The sequence below is a fragment of the Periplaneta americana genome, chromosome 7, assembly GCF_040183065.1.
Source record: "Periplaneta americana isolate PAMFEO1 chromosome 7, P.americana_PAMFEO1_priV1, whole genome shotgun sequence".
Classification (NCBI taxonomy): domain Eukaryota; kingdom Metazoa; phylum Arthropoda; class Insecta; order Blattodea; family Blattidae; genus Periplaneta; species Periplaneta americana.
In genome coordinates, this window is record NC_091123.1 from 2,003,062 (window position 1) to 2,019,732 (window position 16,671).

The 16,671-nt window shown below is 38.3% G+C and overlaps 1 protein-coding gene across 1 annotated transcript; it reads left to right on the top strand.

The window, feature by feature from the left end:
• Positions 1-347: 347 nt before the first annotated feature.
• Positions 348-16,465, top strand: LOC138702652 (uncharacterized). Its single transcript, XM_069829978.1, has 6 exons — positions 348-880; positions 5,993-6,215; positions 7,494-7,678; positions 10,584-10,806; positions 13,734-15,143; positions 16,460-16,465. Exons 2-6 carry the CDS (start codon positions 6,060-6,062, stop codon positions 16,463-16,465), a joined length of 1,980 nt encoding a protein of 659 aa, XP_069686079.1. The 5' UTR covers positions 348-880; positions 5,993-6,059.
• The last annotated feature ends 206 nt before the right edge of the window (positions 16,466-16,671 follow it).

A 16,671-nucleotide genomic window follows, 5' to 3' on the forward strand; every position in this document is an offset into this window, starting at 1 on the left:
AATAATAATCCGTGGCGCTACAGTCGGTGAAGGGCCTAGACCGACCAGCCGGCTGCTGGCCTCACGTCCACATGCCGAAGCAGAGGTGGACGATCATCCAACCAGAATGAAGGTATCGTATGGTTAGCACGATGATCCCCCAGCCGTTATAGCTGGTATTCGCAACCGGATTTCGCTACCTATCGTAGCTCCCCAAGTGCATCACGATGCTGGGTGAGCACCGGTCCCATACACTGGCCGAAATTTCATGAGAAAATTTCTTCCCCCACGAGGACTCGAACCAGCGCCATTCCGTAACGCGAGTCCTAGGCAGGATGCCTTAGACCACGACGCCACGGCGCGGGACACCTTGTTTCCCAATACCATATTTTAATCCTCATATGTTATGAAATTAATAAAATAATAAGCAAAAATAAGCAAATAGTTATGTGTAATTATTTGGGATTTAGAAATCTTGAAAAAAAGCAGATAGTCAAAGGAAATGATGAAATTTTGATCTTAAAATTTCTTGATCTCTTAGTTATCGCAACACACATTTGTTGAAACCCTTGTTAAATATGAAAGCATAATTCAAAGTGCTTACCATTTAAAATGTCTGGATATCTACCTCCAAAATTATTCTTCCTCACAGCTTATCAATATAGTCACAAAAATGCAATCTCCTTTGCCAGAATAAGAAAGGGCGAACAAGAGAATGCCGAATGAACAGGCTTATTATTGGAGCATTGCCATGGTAACGCAGAAGGCGGCAGCTCTCGTCAACATGGGCGACCCGCCTGGGTAGAATATCTTATAAATTTTAGTTTGTTTTTTCTCTCCTTAACAGTCCTGAGAGTGTTTCCGTCACTCTGTTACATCGCCCGTCAAGATCTGGTGTTCGGTATGTTCAGCATGTCTTTCAATTTATATACAAACACAGAATGACCGTCTGAGCTACTAAATCAAAACCTGACTATGAAGGACAAGTAACTAATTCGTACCAAACAGAAGTCAGAGGGGTAATATTGCTACACGTTGGTAAAGGAAGAAAACACACATTTGCAAAAAAAAATATTGTCTCAACTTCATTCCTTGTTTCACATGAAAGAATTTCTACCACTTAGTCTAAAAAAGAATCTTATTCAGACGCTTGTAATGCCCCATTTTGATTATTGCGATTCCTTGCTAACTAATGTAAGTTCACTCTTAGCTGAGAGACTACAACGTGTTCATAATGTGTGCATACGATTCATCTGCAATACTCGTAAATTTGACCATGTAACACCTTCCCTCCAGTTACTTTCATGGGTGCGTCTGAAGGAACGAAGAACAATACATTCACTGTCTCTTCTGTTTAGAATCATGCATATTTCTACTCCGAATTATCTGTTATCGCGCTTTCAATTTCTTACAACTCTTCGAAACCGACATCAAGCACTTCTTTCTATCCTTCATCATAGAACGTCTTTATACTCATCTTCCTATACTGTAGAATTCTGGAATTCGTTACCTAATGACGTCAGGGACTGCCGGACTTTATCACAATTCAAAATTAAATTGGAAAATTTTGTCTTAGTTAATGTTTTTAGGTATTGCTAGGAGTGTTGATTTGTGTGTGTGTTTTTTTTTCTTTTTTTAATCTAGATTAAAATTGCAAGTTTCTCGTTTATGTCAGTTAGTTAGTTAGGATACAATTAATTATGATACTTAATCACTCATTTAAAGTTTGTGTGACTGCAACCTGTGTATATTTTTGTGTGGCTTTACTTTGTTTACAGTGTTTTTTTTCTCTCTCTCTCTTTATTTCTTGTGTAGCTTTACTTTGTATATATTGTATTTTTTTCTGTTTATTTCTATTATTGTATGTATATTCTCGGGAGGAAATTAAACGCAGAATAAATATGGGAAATGCCTGTTATTATTCGGTTGAGAAGCTTTTGTCATCTAGTCTACTGTCAAAAAATCTGAAAGTTAGAAGTATATAAAACAGTTATATTACCGGTTGTTCTGTATGGTTGTGAAACTTGGACTCTCACTTTGAGAGAGGAACAGAGATTAAGGGTGTTTGAGAATAAGGTTCTTAGGAAAATATTTTGGGCTAAGAGGGATGAAGTTACAGGAGAATGGAGAAAGTTACACAACACAGAACTGCACGCATTGTATTCTTCACCTGACATAATTAGGAACATTAAATCCAGACGTTTGAGATCGGCAGGGCATGTAGCACGTATGGGTGAATCCAGAAATGCATAACTAGTGTTAGCTGGGAGGCCAGCGGGGAAAAAGACCTTTAGGGAGGCCGAGACGTAGATGGGAGGATAATATTAAAATGGATATGAGAAAGGTGGGATATGATGGTAGAGACTGGATTAATCTTGCTCAGGATAGGGATCAATGGCGGGCTTATGTGAGGGCGGCAATGAATCTCGGGGTTCCTTAAAAGGCAGTAAGTAAGTAAGTATTGTATGTGTATTCCTGGTGTTATGGAAGAGAAGGTCTGATGGCATTAACTACACCAGAATAAATAAATAAATAATTAGGAAGTCCAGTTAAATGACTATCTTGAGAAAAGAAAAAGGTTACTACAGACAACATGCATAGCGGCGACATCTCTTATGTTGCAATCGACTCTGGAATACAGATAAGTAGCTAAAATCGTGCCGAAACGATTGAAGGTCATCTGTACAGAGAAGTTTGTACAGTAATCATTCCAGGGAAAATGCTTCCCTTTTATTTGCTGATTTTTTTCCTTTGGTGCAAGGAAAAGTATAATGTTTTGATCCAGGGGAAATAATCCTTCTTTATTCCCTGATTAAACGCATCTCTCATTTGATGTTTTGTAACAACATATACTAAGCTAGCCGAAGTCTTTGGTCCAGGAATAATTATTCGATTTTCATCGCATAACCATCTTTACTGCTCTTCCTCTCCTTTGGTTCGAAGCTCCACAATGCATTGGAACAGTTTCCTTACCTGTATTTTAAGTCTAGCTCATAAAATTATGTACACAACACTTCATTTTACAGGATAAAGTAACTTAACATTTCTTTTTCACGTTCAAAACCCGCGATTTTACTTTCTGTCAAAACGTGGAAAATGATCTTAGATGTTGTGACTAGGCGTACAGCAAACTCAGCGTTGTCGATGTGCTAAACCAGTCACGAAAATGTGTTGTGCGCATTGTGGTTAACGTAGCACAGGTGATAATCAATATTGTACTGGAATGTTAGCACAATATTTCTTCTTGTTCTTCTTCTTCTGCCTGACAAGTGTTAGGCCACAAGGCCTGTTACGGTCTGACATAAAATTTTCACGCCATCTCTTAGCAGGACGACCCACAGATCTTTGGCCATGTGGCACATAATCATAAATTGCCTTTGGGAGTCCACTATTACTCATTCTTTCCAAATGATGTTTCCAATTAGACTGATATTGAACAATGTAATCTAAAACTGGTTGAGTTTTTAGTTCCTTTAAAATTTCACAATTTCTTTTCAGGTCCCATTTAGTATAGCCCGCTGTTCTTCGCATGAATCGCATTTCACAAGCCGTTATTCTGCTTTTATCTGCTTTCCTCAGTGTCCATGCTTCGCCGCCATAGCTGAGCATCGGTCGTGCCATTGTGTTGCAGAGACGTATGCGGTGTGTTTCTGAACCAAGGATGGTTTCATCACACTATTTATAATGCCCATAGCTCTTGTGTATTTATTAATTTTCTGTGATATGTCCAATTCTTAAAAAATGGAAACTATTACATCTTTCTAATATTTTATTATTATCGAGACAAATTTCACTTTGTATTAGGTATTTCCTACAGAATGCCATAATTTTTGTTTTATCTGTTGAAATTTCCATATTGTATGTGGCTGCTACTTGCTGCAAATTATATATTGACCTTTGGAGGTCGTCTTCTGAAAGTGCTAATAATACCAAATCATCTGCAAAGAGAATTGAATCCAATTTAAGGTGTCTGTTAATTTGTATATATCCATGGCGAGTTTACTTCAACTCTTTAATTATTAATATCACTTAAACTGTTCAAATAGTAGACTATATTTCAGAAGAATTTTCATACGATTTTGTCGTGATTATTTACTGCTAGAGTCTAGAGTTCAGGCACATATAGGCGTACTCAAGGGCAGAAAACTCCCAACACCTCATGTTACATATTTTAATATTCCATATATTTTTTTAAACATAGGTTCAGGGTGTTTGAGAATAAGGTGCTAAGGAAAATATTTGGGGCTAAGCAGGATGAAGTTACAGGAGAATGGAGAAAGTTATACAACACAGAACTGCACGCATTGTATTCTTCACCTGACATAATTAGGAACATTAAATCCAGACGTTTGAGATGGGCAGGGCATGTAGCACGTATGGGCGAATCCAGAAATGCATATAGAGTGTTAGTTGGGAGACCGGAGGGAAAAAGACCTTTAGGGAGGCCGAGACGTAGATGGGAGGATAATATTAAAATGGATTTGAGGGAGGTGGGGTATGATGATAGAGACTGGATTAATCTTGCACAGGATAGGGACCGCTGGCGGGCTTATGTGAGGGCGGTAATGAACCTTCGGGTTCCTTAAAAGCCATTTGTAAGTAAGTATATATTTTTTTATGTTCCACAATATTATTTTATTAATAATTTAAATCAGAAAATAAGTAACACTACTACTATTAATGATAAAATTATAATTTTAAAGATTACAAATTTAAAGACTCACATAGGCTACAGACCTATTTTTTTCAAGCCACTTTCTAGTAGAGTTCAAGTATTCCTTTCTTCTTTTCTCAACAAAAACATAATTCCACATTTAAGTATACAATAGCAATGTATTATACCTGTAGCTATACAGAAGCTATTGTTATAGTTAGAAGTTACATGACATTTTCTTCACCGGCAAGGGGAAACGGCGAATGACATAGTGTGAAGGAAAGTTGAAATTAATAAGCCATACATTTCTCCTATGATAATGCTGTAGGAATTATCATTGTCGTCATAATCACCACCATCATTCCTGGTCTATGATAATGTGTATACGCGTCTGAACATTTCATTCCTAGTTTGAAAGTTAAGAGAGAAAATGATAAAAAATTCTGCCTTCTACAGTTTCTTAACCAGAGACTTTTTTTCACACTTACTCCTCTTTAAAAATCCATACATGCTACAAACTTTCATCCATTTCACTTATGCAGATGAGCTTTTATGCATGTTTTTGGAAAATATGATCTATTTTCAAATTTATCTCCTAGTACAATTTTAATTAGGCTATATGATCAACAAATTACTGTGTAGTACCTCTGATATATTTATAAAAAAACACTGTGTATCCATATTTTAAAAATGTGTCCAGAGAGAGACAGAATATTTACTTGGCCAAGACATAACCGTGGGTATAATTTTTTTTAATTTCTAAAAGTTATTAAAGTATAAGAAGTCGATAGTTCAATTAAACATACTGCACACACAGCTCACAGATCTCTATAGTCTTTGACTGAGATTTCTGGAGAACGCATCATCTCTAAAAATCTATGGCCTCGACGTTCCCCAGACCTGACACCATCCGTAAAATGTGCACTGTATCGACATCGACGAGACACACTTAACGAACTGTAAGCTGCAATAACCGCGATAGGCTGCATTTAACAACAAAAAATAGTCAAACAGTTTCAAAATAAAATAAAACGGCCAGGCATGTATTGATGCTCGTGGACATCGCTTTCAACATCTATTTTCACTTCACAGTGAAAATTCATAGTGAATTTCCGTTAAGGATTTTCAGAAAAAATTGCACAGAAAATTTTAGTCTTATCTTTACCTCTGCATTGTACCCTCAAAGTATTTTCATGTAGTTATGAAACACCCTGTATAAACGCGGTTTCGTCGCAAGTAGAGGTGATTACACTGACAATTTACTGCTCCCCGACGTCCTAATTAACTGTTATTTTCAATTTCACGTAGTACTTTTTCTCACTATATGGTCCGCGGGCCACCCGCTTTCCTTTGTTGCAGGCTATGAGGTTACTCTGAACGTTTCCTAGGAAAAGCGATTGCTACCCGGGGCGCTCTCAGGGCAGCCATGCTTGCGCAGAAGAATAGTTCAAATCACGTACACGAAGAATCAGTGAGCGCCCAGGCCTTAGCTAAGACAGACTCGCAAACCGCCAGAAGGCACGTTCCCTCTGTCCACGTGCTGTGGAACTCCAGAGTGGCCGCCAACCACCGCATTAACAAGGTTACTCATTACTGTTTTTGTTGAACGTCGACTCAGAAAATGTTCCTTAACTTTTATAACACACTGTATATTTCCCATGTATATTTTTTTATTAAAAGTTAAATAGGCCTATCTCTACTAGGAAGCATGAAGACGACTGCTTTGAGTCAAATGTCAGGGAAATTATCTGCTGAAAAACCAGCAGGCTGTAGTGCACCAGGGGTCGGAAATCAGAGAAGCCTGTGTTAAAAATTACAGGGTGTTTAAGAAATAGTTTGACAAACCTTGAGACCATGTTCCTTACACCAAAACAAGAAAAAAAAGTTCAAACTGTGTAAACATATGTCCGAAAGTCGTAAGTTTTGTAGTTATTAATGAAATAAAATAATGAAACACCTGTCAGATATAATGAGCTGGGTAGCAAGTGTTGCAACTTTTATCAATTCAGAAACTCATAACAAATGTTCAAAATGTTCTCCACTTGCTTCCTCTTCTTCTTCTCTTGTAGTAAACAAGTCTCCATGGCAACACACAGCCATCTAGGATACAATGGGTGCATCAGCAGACTTGTATCGATAACATCATTCGATTATCTAACAAAATGAATATTATTATCGGTTACAAACTTAAGTTAAGTTGTTCGATTGTACCTCGAAACGCGTTGAACGTAAACTTTCATTGTTATGAGTTTCTGAATTGATTGAAGTTGCAACACTTGCTACCAAGCTGACAATATCTAACAGATGTTTCATTACGTTCTTTCCTAAGTATTTTCGGACATATGTTTATACGAACTTTTCCTCTTATTTTGGTGTGAGGAACATGCCCCAATGTTTGTCGAAGTATTTCTCAAACACCCTGTATAACAATGTTAATTTCTTACTTATTATTATACATCCAGTTCTGAAGATGGCCGAAATTAGTCAACTAAGGTAACTTTAAACCTACGAGTAGTTTATTAACACAAGAAAGTAATATATGAGCCGTTGAGAGCAGAAGTGGTGTAAGTCAAAAATGGGTAGTGAGGGTTAAAGTAAACATTCTGTAAAATACAGCGCAAAGTAGCAATTAATATTCAATTTATTTAAACTATTAGTAGTCAGAGGATAGCAAGAAGGACATATTAATTGCTAATTTGCGCTGCATTTTACAGAATTTTTACTTTAAACCTCATTACCCAATTTTGACTTACACCACTTTTGCTCTGAACGGCTCATATAGGTATCGTTTTTTTTTTTCCTCTTAATTTCTTAATTGCACGATCGTACTGCATTACACCACAATAACAAAATGTTACAGAAGCATCCGCGCGGTCAAGTCTCCTCAGAGATGTTTCAGAATAGTTCCGGCTCGGAGGGCTGTCTGGGGCCCAGCATGACGAATTTCCTGTTCTACAAAATAAAAGAAGAGCTGGAGCGCACGAGCATGCGCAGAGACTTCGAGGAGACGGACCAGAAGTCCGAAGAGAAGTGTGCGACTGTCAGGTGAGTGCCGTACTTGCTACAGATTACGGACAGCTGACCAGGCAGTGACTTCAACGCAACGTCAAGACTGCAACTTAGTTACGTCACGGCCGGCTTAACTAATCTGACGTCATAGCACCTGGCCTTTCCGTTACATTCAAAAGGAAAATGAGCGTTACGAAGCTGCACTTCTTTACATTACATTTTGGGCCGCTCGCAATAAGCTATCACGTTGGGAATCGTATCACCGTTTACACTTTATTTACTTGAAATATTATTTAAATATATTGTAAAGTTAGAATTCATAAAACAGTTATATTACCGATGTTCTTTATGGTTGTGACACTTGGACTCTCACTTTGAGAGAGGAACACAGGTTAATGGTGTTTGAGAATAAGGTTCTTAGGAAAATATTTGGGGCTAAAAGGGATTAAGTTACAGGAGAATGGAGAAAGTTACACAACACAGAACTGCACGCATTGTATTCTTCACCTGACATAATTAGGAACATTAAATCCAGACGTTTGAGATGGGCAGGGTATGTAGCACGTATGGGCGAATCCAGAAATGCATGTAGAATGTTAGTTGGGAGGCCGGAGGGGAAAAAGACCTTTGGGGAGGCTGAGACGTAGATGGCAAGATAATTTTAAAATGAATTTGAGGGAGGTGGGATATAATGATAGAGACTGGATTAATCTTGCTCAGGATAGGGACCTATGTCGGGTTTATGTGAGGGCGGCAATGAACCTTCGGGTTCCTTAAAAGCCATTAAGTAAGTATTGTATATTAGTTGAACTATACATACAATGGCAGGCCCTTCACTGCAATCCCGCCATTCTCCATTCTTTGCTATTTTTTACCTTCCTCTTTGTTTCCGCATATGATCCTTATATCTTAATGTCGTCTGTCATCTGATATCTTCTTCTGCCCCGAACTCTTCTCCCGTTCACCATTCCTTCCAGTGCATCCTTCAGTAGGCAGTTTCTTCTCAGCCAGTGACCCAGCCAATTCCTTTTCCTCTTCGTGATCAGTTTCAGCATCATTCTCTCTTCATCCACCCTTTCGAGCACAGCTTCATTTAACACTTCCTTACATTTAATCGCATTCTATTTATGTTTTACTATACATTCCTCTACAATTTTTTTCAAAATGGAGGCCCTGTTTCTCGATACACAATTTTCACAACGTTTACTCCCTTCTGGTAGAATTCCCTCGGTATTCAACAATAAATTTGTACAATTACAAATATATAGTCGCGACGCTGTTATTCCCGGCGTGACTCCTCCTCTTTGCTTACGTCTTAGGACGTGAAGGCTCTATAAAGTCTAGGTAGGTAGTATCGTTCTCCATTTTTGTTCTTTCGTTGCCGAGCTACCATACGAGGAATATATTTGCCACACCGTTAAACATTATCATGTCGTAGCTCCTATGATGATAAATCAAACGCACTGTTATTCAGCAAATAAGTGAGCGGCAAATAACGTCTTCGTGTGCTTTCTGCGAACGCCAACGAAAGAGCCAAAATGGCGGGCGATTATATTAAGTATTTACCGATCCTTAAGGGTATATGTACGTGAACGACCACAAATATTATCAGAAAATCAGACTCTAAATTTCTAAAAATTTTATGAGTAAGTGACCCCACAATTGGACAAAAATTACAAGGCACCACAACGAGACTTATTAGAACTTAAATGTCTGATAAAAGTATAAAAAAGGGTAGTGATAATATTTTTAAGAATTCACTTTATACTTTAAATTAAATTTTCCAAAAATTGAAAATTTTCACACATATTATTTCATAACTCCACAACCATTAGAGATAGAATTCTGAAATTTTGTACACTGATTTAACATGCATTTATGCAAAGGATAGACTACAATAATGCCCAATTCCTTGAAAATAGAAATATTAGGTCACAAAGATAATGTAAATGTTAATATATTTTATATAGGACAAATAAAAAATTAATTGTATTAAAATAAACAACTCTACGTATCTGATAGTAGTCTGCTTTTCAGAAATAAGTGTTTATTACATGCAGGAAAAATATTAAAGATGTCAGAGAGACCATAACAATGTTATGGTTACCAAATGATGTAACTGCAGAATTTTTTTTTTCATACTCTGATAAAACTAATTTGAAAACTATTATTAGTAACCTATTTTTATACTTTTATCCGATATTTTAAGTTCTAAGAAGTCTTGTTGTGGTACCTTGTAATTTTTGTCCAATTGTGAGTTCTTTTTTTTTTTTTTTTTTAATTTTTGAAATTTAAAGCCTGCATTTTCTGATATTTGTGGTCGTTCACGTACATATACCCTTAAGGGGACACTCAACTATATTTTGGAACTTCTTTCCTATTGGATCAATATTTTCAAATTTGGAGAAAAAGTTTAATATACACATGGAAAGTAACATGCAAAATCTAAGCTCATTAGATCCAATACTTTTCAAAATAAAAAATATTTCAGTTTTTAATAAATCATTAATTGGAATGTCACTTTCAATTATCATTTTTCATTTTTTGGCTTTGTACATTTGACTGTGACTTCTCAATGAAGAGTGAAAGAATTCTGCGTATTGATTTAGTTCTGTCACGTAAATTAGTGTAGGAATTTAATTTTTCATTTCTATGACACTTTTTCTGCAATTTTTAAGTTGAGTGTCCCCTTAAGAAATGAATGACGTCTTCATCAGCGAATCACAAGACGCACACATTTAAATGTAGCCGACCTGCAACGCGATTGGCTGCCGGAAATTAGAGCGAAGGGACTATAAAAGCCGACTGTCTAGTAACTAATCAGGAAAGAAGTCCGGGTAACAGCTAGTCAATAGCGCTTCGTATTATACAATAAAATGTTTGAACCGGGACTAATTAATATTATTATCGGCATTTGAACGTTTGTAACACACTTGTACAGGACACCTTCCCGTAAGAGAGCGCCGTGTGCTGCAGCAGAAGAGATAAAGGGTTCGCAACCCGTCGCCAGCCATCCGTCCGGCGGTCTGGTCCAACAGCGGCAGAAGAGCGGGTCTGAACCAACGGCCTCCAGCCAGGAGGACAGCGAACAGCACCAGGCAGTCATCGACACCGAGATTCCGCCTACTAGTTGCTTCGAGGACAAGCACAGCAAGCATTTCACGGTAAATGTCTGTCTATCGATCTCCAGCCACAGGTCTCGTTTTCTAAAACAGCGGTTCTCAACCTAGGTACGCGTACCACTTGTGGTACGTGAGGCACTGCTGGGTGGTACTTAAAGTGTGAAATAAAAATCTGAATTATCATAAAATATAAAATTATACAGATGTTTTCAAACTTCAAACAACGAAAAAGTAAGTAAAATGATTTCAATAATGTGTTGAAAATGAAATTATTTCACTGATGAGTGTTTTAATAGTCTCTAATTCTTGGCCAATTTCACCAGACCTCTTTAATGTTTATTCACACAGCTTCGTACTAAATAAATTCAGAATAATGGAGGATTACATTTTAACTATACTTACTTACTTACTGGCTTTTAAGGAACCCGGAGGTTCATTGCCGCCCTCACAAAAGCCCGCCATTGGTCCCTATCCTGAGCAAGATTAATCCAGTCTCTATCATCATATCCCACCTCTCTCAAATCCATTTTAATATTATCTTCCCATCTACGTCTCGGCCTCTCGAAAGGTCTTTTTCCCTCCGGCCTCCCAACTAACACTCTATATGCATTTCTGGATTCGCCCATACGTGCTACATGCCCTGCCCATCTCAAACGTCTGGATTTAATGATCCTAATTATGTCAGGTGAAGAATACAATGTGTGCAGTTCTGTGTTGTGTAACTTTCTCCATTCTCCTGTAACTTCATCCCTCTTAGCCCCAAATATTTTCCTAAGCACCTTATTCTCAAACACTCTTAATCTCTGTTCCTCTCTCAAAGTGAGAGTCCAAGTTTCACAACCATACAGAACGACCGGTAATATAACTGTTTTATAAATTCTAACTTTCAGATTTTTCGACAACACACTGGATGATAAAAGCTTCTCAACCGAATAATAACAGGCATTTCCCACATTTATTCTGTGTTTAATTTCCTCCTGAGTATCATTTATATTTGTTACTGTTGCTCCAAGATATTTGAACTTCTCAACCTCTTCAAAAGATAAGTTTTCAATTTTTATATTTCCATTTCGTACAATATTCTCGTCACGAGAGATAATAATATAGTTTGTCTTTTCGGGATTTACTTCCAAAGCTATCTCTTTACTTGCTTCCAGTAAAATTCCCGTGTTTTCCCTAATCGTTTGTGGATTTTCTCCTAACATATTCACGTCATCCGCATAGACAAGCAGCTGATGTAACCCGTTCCATTCCAAACCCTGTCTGTTTTCCTGGACTTTCCTAATAGCATACTCTAGAGCAAAGTTAAAAAGTAAAGGCGATAGTGCATCTCCTTGCTTTAGCCCACAGTGAATTGGAAACGCATCTGACAGAAACTGACCTATGCGAAGTCTGCTGTACGTTTCACTAAGACACATTTTAATTAATCGAACTAGTTTCTTGGGCAAACAAAATTCAATAAAAATATCATATAAAACTTCTCTCTTAACCGAGTCATATGCCTTTTTGAAATCTATGAATAACTGATGTACTGTACCCTTATTCTCCCATTTTTCTGCAATATCTGTCGAATACAAAATATTTGGTCAATACTTGATCTATTACGCCTAAAACCACACTTATGATCACCAATAATTTCATCTACATATGGAACATAATGCACATAGTTAACCTATTTCTGTGGTTCAAGATATCAGTTTATTTTTTAGTGCCATAAATCCGGGAGAGATAATATAGCCTACCACGAGAGTGAAAAGCTTTTGGAACGTGTTAAATCATTACTTATCGACGTAAAAAGCAACGGCAGAATTGCCCAGGTTATTTTGACAAGTGATCTTATATTCTATTATGTTTTTGGAAAGACAATAATAATTTTTAATCATCCAAGGGGTATCAATTCTTTACTTGTGAATAATACAGGGCGTCCGGAAAACATCTGACGAAAAATAAATAACTATATCTCTTAAACTATTGCATTTATCGTCGTGATGTTTTCACACTTACAAAGAGAAACTCAGTAAGTTTTAATGTACCTCTATGTGAGCACCATTTGTGACCAGGCCTATGTCCAGGCTATACTCAATCTCCTGCAACACACACGAAAGCATCTCCGGTGTGACTACTCCCATTGCTTCGTAGATTAGGCCACGTAACTCACGTCCTTCACAAACCCACCAGAAATAAATCCAGTGGGGTCATGTCCGGCGACCATGATGGCCATGGTGTTGGGCCGCCTCTTCCAATTCAACGGTCAGGAAACGTGTCATCGAGGAAAGCGCGCACATGGTTAGCATAGTGTGAGCTCTTGTCCATTTGGAAACGACGCTGACTTAAATTTAACCACTCATAAAACGCATTCTGCTTTTTCTACTGTGGTAAACATTGTTCGGCTGTTCACTTGGTACACGCACAACTTGCATTCCCAGCTCTGAGAGCAAGGCTGACTATATACGCTGCGCAGAACTAGCTTTTTCTCATTTTGTCCCCACGCGAGTCCACACCTGTGGAGTAACGGTCCGCACTTCTGGCTGCGAAACCAGGTGGCCCGGGTACGAATCCCGGTCGGGGCAAGTTATCTGGTTGAGGTTTTTTCCGGGGTTTTCCCTCAACCCAATATGAGCAAATGCTGGGTAACTTTCGGTGCTGGACCCCGGACTCATTTCACCGGCATTATCACCTTCATATCATTCAGACGCTAAATAATCTAGATGTTGATACAGCGTCGTAAAATAACCCAATAAAATAAAAAATCCTCACGCGATGGTATGCGCACGTGTGTAACATGCTGCTAGATAAAACTTATTGAGTTTCTCTTTCTAACTGTGGAAACATTGAGGTAATAACTGTAACAGTTTCAGATATGTAATTACTTGTTTTTCGTCAGGTCTTTCCCGGACACCCTGTACATAATGTAAAAATATAAAATGTTGGTTATGAAAAAATGACAAACAAGCATTCATTGTTTCCAGGCAACGTCACAGTCGAGCTCTGCAGAGGCGCGCATTAAGCCCAAGAAACATCCCAGCCCAGTTGTCAACAATGTCACCACTACAGGGAGGACTGCCCTTAAGGACAGACGGAATGCCTTCTCTTTGTTGTCGTCACAGGGTGAGTGCAAGGATGTCTGCAACCCTACAATTAACATCGACACCCCAATTCGTCCCAAAACAGCTATTCCCTGCAAACAAGACAAGAATTCAGCTGGTACAACACCGCTGGGAAAGAGGTCTACATCAAGCAAGCAGGGAGACAGTGAAAGCAGCAAACCTGTGGCCACTAAGAAGACATCCGCTTGCAGACAAGAACCAAGCTACGTACCCAGTAAGTCAACGAAGAAAGATCCTGGTGCAGTAATATCTGGTGCAAAAACCCCAGATAAAACAAGTATCAAGAAAATCACTGAAATGCAAACGAATGAAAGGCGGGTCAACTATGTGTCAGATGAGTGGTACCAGAAAATTTCCGAAAAATATCCCTGCCCCCTCCATGGGACAAAATATCTTCACTCGCAAAACAATGAACAAAAACCAAAAACAAAAAGTAATTCCACCAAAGAAGTCATCCGCATCTCCATCGCCAGTAAACATGACAACGATTCAGATTCTGGCAGCAACATTCTAAGCGCCAAGAAAGATGTAAACCAGTTCTCTACAAGTGCCAATGGGACTACGCCTTCACCACTAAGTGCTGCCAGCACAGAGGTGTGTCAGGTCTTTCTGAGCTCAGATACAGGATTGCAAAAAAGTGCCTCAAAAAACGGTGCCAAAAAGTTTGATGTAGCTATTCAAGTTTCTTTAGAAAACATACAACCTCTTGCAGACACACTTTCCGCCTTCAAGCCCTTAGAAGAGCCCAGAGTTCTCTCAGAAGTAGGTACACAGGTGTCTGCAGAAGAGATAGACGGGGATGCTGGTGCCAGATCTACTACAAACTTGTCTAAATCTCCAACAGAAGTTGAAAGCCAGAGTCCTGTTCAAGGGGCTTCTTCAACGAGATTGTCCTTAGATATGTCTGGGACAGTGACAATAAAAACAAGTGAAATGCTAGAAAAAACCATAACGAAACTACCAAGATTACAGGATGATAAAACCGGTGAAATATCAGATCTTAAGAGCAAGTGTCGAAAGTTTCACACGAGGAACTCTACAGAAGGCAAGCTGGAAAGATCTCCAGTTAGCGCAAAAGGTGATGATTACTCCACTGAGTCCAGGAATCCATCGCGCATCAGTGACGTAGGTGCGCAGGCTGCCATGGATTCTCGTCTAGAGAAACGCCTCAACGTACTAGAAAGCAGGCTGAGGATGGAAGAGCTGAGGAACCGGTCGTGGATGTCAAGAGTGTCGCAGGCGGAGGAAAAGCTGCTGCAACTCAGTGCACAGGTGAGTGGATTTACAAAAATTAAGGCTACAAGTAAAAAAGTTATATTAATATTCATAAGGACGAATTTCGACTCTTGAGTTACGTTGTAGTGCGTAATAACTTTACCTTTCTTCTTCGCTTTTACTGAAAAATTCAGCGATCATATCTTAAAATAATAACATAAGGATACTTACTTACCTAATTATTGGCTTTTAAGGAACCCAGAGGTTCATTGCCGCCCTCACATAAGCCCGCCATTGGTCCCTATCCTGAGCAAGATTAATCCATTCTCTATTATCATATCCCACCTCCCTCAAATCCATTTTAATATTATCTTCCCATCTACGTCTCGGCTTCCCTAAAGACCTTTTTCCCTCAGGCCTCCCAACTAACACTCTATATGCATTTCTCGATTCGCCCATACGTGCTACATGCCCTGCCCATCTAAAACGTCTGGATTTAATGTTCCTAATTATGTCAGGTGAAGAATACAATGCGTGCAGTTCTGTGTTGTGTAACTTTCTCCATTCTCCTGTAACTTCATCCCTCTTAGCCCCAAATATTTTCCTAAGCACTTTATTCTCAAACACCCTTAACCTATGTTCCTCTCTCAAAGTGAGAGTCCAAGTTTCACAACCATAAAGAACGACCGGTAATATAACTGTTTTATAAATTCTAACTTTCAGATTTTTCGACAACAGACTGGATGATAAAAGCTTCTCAACCGAATAATAACAGGCATTTCCCATACTTATTCTGTGTTTAATTTCCTCCCGAGTATCATTTATACTTGTTACTGTTACTCCAAGATATTTGAACTTCTCAATCTCTTCGAAAGATAAATTTCCAATTTTTATACTTCCATTTCGTACAATATTCTCGTCACCGAGACATAATCATATACTTTGTCTTTTCGGGATTTACTTCCAAACCTATCTCTTTACTTGCTTCCAGTAAAATTCCCGTGTTTTCCCTAATCGTTTATGGATTTTCTCCCTACATATTCACGTCATCCGCATAGATAAGCAGCTGATGTAACCCGTTCAATTCCAAACCCTCTCTGTTATCCTGGATTTTCCTAATGGCATATTCTAGAGCAAAGTTAAAAAGTAAAGGTGATAGTGCATCTCCTTGCTTTAGCCCACAGTGAATTGGAAAAGCATCTGACAGAAACTGACCTATACGAACTCTGCTGTACGTTTCACTAAGACACATTTTAATTAATCGAACTATTTTTTTGGGAATACCAAATTCAATCAGAATATCATATAAAACTTCTCTCTTAACCGAGTCATTTCCTATACTATTACTGATATAAACGAACTGTTTTCGACAGATTTAGGGACACATAAGAGCCCTTCATTAATAAAACAAAATGAGTATTTTCAACAGAAAGTTAAATTTTTTGTAATGAACAATGGCCATGAATATAGCAGAAAACGTACACGAAATTAAAATAACCATGTCATTTACTGCATGCTTCCAATGAAAATAATTCTCTCACTATCAATATTAAACTTTTATCCTTCAGATCAAACGCCTGTATGA